Source organism: Haliotis cracherodii, unplaced genomic scaffold (genome assembly GCF_022045235.1).
Source record: "Haliotis cracherodii isolate W230 unplaced genomic scaffold, xgHalCrac1.p SCAF_4, whole genome shotgun sequence".
NCBI classification, from domain to species: domain Eukaryota; kingdom Metazoa; phylum Mollusca; class Gastropoda; order Lepetellida; family Haliotidae; genus Haliotis; species Haliotis cracherodii.
This window is the reverse complement of record NW_027266297.1, coordinates 9,178,266-9,183,795: the sequence shown is the minus strand read 5'-3', so window position 1 is coordinate 9,183,795 and position 5,530 is coordinate 9,178,266. Positions and strand designations below refer to the sequence as shown.

The 5,530-nt window shown below is 39.2% G+C and overlaps 1 protein-coding gene across 1 annotated transcript; it reads left to right on the top strand.

The window, feature by feature from the left end:
• The first annotated feature begins 738 nt into the window (after positions 1–738).
• Positions 739–5,073, top strand: LOC139480159 (uncharacterized). The gene is made up of 3 exons (XM_071263193.1): positions 739–807; positions 4,218–4,417; positions 4,901–5,073. Exons 2-3 carry the CDS (start codon positions 4,226–4,228, stop codon positions 4,994–4,996), a joined length of 288 nt encoding a protein of 95 aa, XP_071119294.1. The 5' UTR covers positions 739–807; positions 4,218–4,225; the 3' UTR covers positions 4,997–5,073.
• The last annotated feature ends 457 nt before the right edge of the window (positions 5,074–5,530 follow it).

The window sequence follows — 5,530 nt, the reverse complement described above, 5'->3', positions numbered from 1 at the left end:
TATATATATTTCAACTGAGCGACCCTAACCAAGGCGGCATTTAAAAAAACTAAAAACAAACAATAAGAAAGATTATCGTGACAATATCACGGAGGAAGATGAATCTAAAGGAACTCGATAACTTCCTCGGCCAGGGAGTTCTTTACAATGTGTGTCGGCATGTAAATATACTTGTTGGATTCGGGACTGTATGCATACGCGCGCTGGTTGGGCGGGGTGTTGGGGGGGGGGGGGGGGGGGGGGGGGGGGTGTCTGTAATGGTGGAACCATTTCCTCTTAACATTTACCCTTTTGTACATTTTTTCCCACATTTTCTTGTGGGCGAGTGGAGATTTCACGCCGCTTTGAACACCTGAAGTGTTGAATGTGTTTATTTTTCACTTTGGCAAAACCCACGAACATCGCTATGGTACAATAGGAAATCATTATCAGCGTGATTCAGAGGTTCGAACCTACGATCACGGAACCACGGCATGCCTCAGGGAGATAACGGATCAGCGAATCGTGGACTGGGAAAAACCGGTGATGGATAGCGTAAGCAACGAGTCACGCCATCGGGGCACGACACAGATAGTAGTAGTAGTAGTAGTAGTAGTAGTAGTAGTAGTAGTAGTAGTAGTAGTAGTAGTAGTAGTTGTAGTAGTAGTGGAGGGGTGTTAACGATAGTGGTGTCTCGCCATGGTTTGATCCGGTGTATCATGCATCCGTCTTCCCGGATTTTACGAATGTTACCAGCTAGTTACCTCCCTTGGAACATCAAGGTCGCTACAGATCAAACACAGATTCTACCGTACAACTGAAAATCGGGTAAAGATTCTTAGGGTTTTCCACGTTTCCTGCAAACATGTAGTTACCAGCTCAGGGTCAGATCGTCGGATGCTCTTTTCTTACTGGTTTTCGCCGGAATTAACTCCATTTACAACGAAAACCTTGTCTCGGTCAGCTTGCGACAGCGATTCACCTGTCCAAATTTGTGTTCTGAATTTCAGTCACTTATAGGTTTTTCTTTAGATAGATTTATATAGGTAACCGTATCTCTGTGCTGCTTACTATAAACGATTTATTTGTTGCCACACAGAAATACGATCCTTTTTTCACTGATCCAAACTGCATCGCACTGTACATAGAGATGACAAATGCAACATGATTCACTTCGCAAAACATAAGTCTGGCCCCACAAGTCTTGCCTACAAAGTATTTGAGTCATCTATCCCATTTGCTTAGATCGATGCTCATGGTGTCATTCACTGAATTGTCTGGTCCAGGCTTGATTGTTTACAGACTGCTGTCATAAGGGCTGGAATATTGCTGAGTGTGGTGTTACTACAAACCAAAACTTATATTTGACTACCTTTAGAATATAGCTCCACATTTCTTATTGTGAGGAAGATCTGTGCAATAGGTCACATGTCGCTAAATAAGCGACCAGTTTTTGTGAGAATACGTCACCGCAAACTCGCGACTTTCATTTTATTAGCCCAACAGCTAACCGACTGAGTTAAGGCCACACTGCAATTTACCTAGTTATGAAACTGAACGGAAAGGGACGAATAGGTGACGGACAATAACGAGGGATAAGGGTAGGCTCGTGTCTTTAATCTACAGACACCTACAAGTGATACCGATGCCATTTGGCACACTTGTCTCATTCCGTCATCTACAAGTTACCGAGTTAATGAGCAGATATGGCGCAAACTGAAAACGGCTCCAGGCATCAGACATCAAATTCACGGGTACACATGAATGACATGGTATTTAATAATTCTTCGGGTGATTTTGTGACAGAAAAAGGAACACTGTAATAAGGCTGGGATAAGTCAAAATCTACTACCCGGGTACCCACCCCCTACTACCCGACCCTACCCGGGAACCCGCTTTAGGTCTCAAGAGATAGGTACAAAATGTCAGATTGGGAATAGTTTGACCGTACTCCTGTCAAAATTTATTTAGATACAGGTTTAAAACGATCTGATCATGCATACACTGAAGTTTACTGAAGTTTTGTCTTAATGCAAACATATAATGTCAGAAGGAATGTGTGCATTGTCTGAAAGAAATGTGAACATTTCTCACTTGTAGTGTAACCATGGAGTTCTAGATAATTTTTGCCATTAAACAACATAATCACTTGACTAACCACGGGTCCGGGTAGTCCTGTGGGTACCCAGGTCCTACTCAAGACCCACCCGACCCTTGTTACCCGTCCCAGCTCTTCACTGTAAGGATAATGTTGATCAGAGTTATAGGAACAAGGAAGACATATTCTAGTGATAAGGGCGAGTCGACTTTTGAATCATTACTGAACAGTTATAGCAGGGGGAAAGTGGTTGTTTGGATTCCAGCAGCTAAAATATTTTACACTTAACCATTTCATCCTTTTTTTATCAACATTTTTGTGTGAAGAATATTAGAAGCCGCTATAGAATCTATAATACCGGTAGCCACTAAAGGAGTACCTTATCCAAATGATCGTAAAGGGGATCCAAGGGCTAAGGATAGAGTTCAGGGTAACCTACCCTAACACAAATAACTAACCCTAATAATAAATAGACAATAAGTGAAGCCAGAGCCACAAAACCCAGAGACTACAAACTTAATTGATTTATTGCTAAAAGATGTCCAAGGGTAGAAAGTGTTCGTACTGGCAACATTTGGATGTGTGTAGTGTCAATATAACATATCTAGTAAACTGCATTTCTGGGCATAATAATGAAATTAATGAATAAAAAATAATAATATACATTCCCATTATTAACCCTTATAGCCCCATGAATTAAGTTAAAAATTAAGTTGAAATATAAGATAAATTAAAAATAAAAGTGTTTTCATAAACTAGTGCTTGCTACAAAATGTACTGCCACATGCTATATTTAGTAAACAAATATTCAAAACTCTCAACATCACTGGGCTTATTCAATGACATTGCGTTTAGAGATGATAGAGTGAGAGGAGCTTGTGCACACTCAATGATCCAAGCAACTCTGTTGTAAGACTGATGTCATAGGTCATTGTTTTACCGGTATGTTTTGAAATAAAATTTCACAGAAATGTGTCATAGGGTATTGTAATGTCTTTGTAAACTTTTGTTGTGCTGAGTTCTAAAGGTAGGCCCTTATGTTTTTGATTGTGCAACAATATGTTTACACATCGTTTTGTAATGTGAAGTTAAAACGATAAACAGCTTTTCCATTGGACATGTTGGATGAGAGGCCATTTAGATGACAGCAAAACTGACATTCACAAGCATATTAGCAACACAATTTGACATTGATAAGGTTTTCATGAGACAGTATTACTGAAATGGCGTAAACACTGATGGACTAATTCCACATCGGTACAAATACATACAAAAGTGTTGCTTCTGGTCATTTTGACCCTTTTACCTTCAACGTAGCATTTTAGCATACAATGAGAATTTATGCATGTTGTAATATCCCAATGGCGTGGATCGATGCTGATGTCAAGCACTGGATTGTCTGGTCCAGACTCGATTATTTACAGACCGATGTCGTATAGCTGGAATATTGCTGAGTTAGACACCAAAAACACAAACAAGCATTAATCCTTACACCAAGAACACAATCTACTGAAATTGATGCCAAGTTGTAAGTTCACTCTGGTATACTCATTGACTTTGGTATTTGGTTTGTCAGCTTATTAGTTTATTTACCAAAGTGGTAAATGTCAGCTATGAATGAATGTCAAGTGAGGCTTTCCTTTAAAGCTTTTTTTCCCTTTGAAAACATTTTGAAGTGGGATTCAATCAGACTGACTGAAAAACGTTAAATCGCATTCAAAGATCAAAAATCGTACAGACTTCTCACTGAATGAATATGTTTCTGGATAACAATCCTTTTTCTTGTAGGTCCCAAATTTGATAAAAATTGTGCTAATTGACTTTTCATGATGGGTACTACATTTATAAAATAAAACGATTAACATTTTGTTTGTCTCTGATATGCTTCAAGTAGAAATAGAGTGTTTCAGAAAATGACTGATAAATTTTGTATTTTACAATGTCAATAAACTTTATGAGTTTTCAGATTTTCAGGTGTTATTAAGTATTTGAGGCACAGAAATGATAAAATTTGAAATGCCACCTGTTCACAAATGAAATTTCTTGGCATGGAATACTATATGAATGGATAGTTCATATCAGTCAGAAAGAAAAACCTGTTGCTACATGATTATCATTATGTGCATTACAATGTTTGCAGAGTCCAGCATGGCGGTGCCAGTTTTTTATACACCACTCACCAAGGCCCAGCTGGGATTCTTCAGCCATCAGAAAGGACCATGTGCTAACTTTGAGATGGATTTCTTCCGCTGTGCAAGCAGAGTTGGTCAGACAAACTCTGTGACAGTTTGCCACAAAGAGCTGGATGACTTTGCTGAATGTACCATGAAGAAGAAGGAGGTGAGTCAATACACAGCAGGAACATCATTCTGGACATGGAGAACACCAGATTAAGACTTAGCTTCTGTGAAATGTCAATTGTGATTGCAAACCTAGGGATTCTTGTCTGGTGATTGGGAGCCGGTGATTATGTGCAGTGAGGCAACCGAGTGATTAAGGGGTTTGCTCCTCACACTGAAGGCCCAGTTTGAGTATGTGTAAAGATGTTTAGCTGTATACTTCAGAAAACTTTTGTTCAATCTTCAAACTTGGTCTTTTACTCATAAGCTAGATAATTTTGCCACTTCCTTACATTGTCCTGAGTCAACAGAGTTTCACGACTTCCCGTAATTTAAGCCCTGGGTTCCCTTGTAGAATGACTTTTATATAACCTTATTATCTGTCAGGGGCTATGTGTTAGTCTAATACCCAAGGTATAAACTTATTACTTATATCCTACCACATGATAGTGTAATATGTTTTCATGTGGCCCATCTGTTTCAGTTTGAGAGGTACGTGATCATGCAGAAGGAGAGGAAGAAGCAAGGTCGACCCTATGCTCCAACACCGGCTCCAGATGTAGCGGGAATAGTGAACTGATGTGGAGCCGCCCTTGTTAGCATGTTGAATGTTTGCCTGTTATATAGGATGTGTAAAATACTGGAAATAAATGAATATGAGACACAAACAGAGTCATGGTCTTGATTGTAAACAAGTCATTTTATTTGTTCGGAATATACAGGGCACGGGTGGCACAGTGGTCTAAGGTGCGACTTGCTGTCATGATCCCTGTCACAATCCCTGATATCAATACTGCTATTTTTCTGTACTTACTGTGTCTCCAAGGGTTACTGGTTGCCCAAATGATTATTACATTGAAAGCGAATAGAAATCGATTTGGGACCAACTCTTTGATATTCTTGGGATTTGTGTGTGGACACAAGATATTTTTCTTCTACAGATGCAAAAACAGATATATATTTTTAAAAACTATGAGCATAAATATTTTTAGAAACACCTTGTAACAGTGTATTTCTTGTGGCAGACGATGTATTTTTATAAAAAAAAATATTTCGATAAAACCTGCCCCTACCGACCTGGTCAAACCCTTAAGGCTTCACAATTTGCAGTGCA

Coding starts and splice junctions, on each gene's coding strand:
- LOC139480159 (XM_071263193.1), top strand. CDS start 4,226: ATGGCGGTGCCAGTTTTTTATACACCACTCACCAAGGCCCAGCTGGGA. Junction 4,418..4,900: donor GTACCATGAAGAAGAAGGAG/GTGAGTCAATAC, acceptor CATCTGTTTCAG/TTTGAGAGGTACGTGATCAT.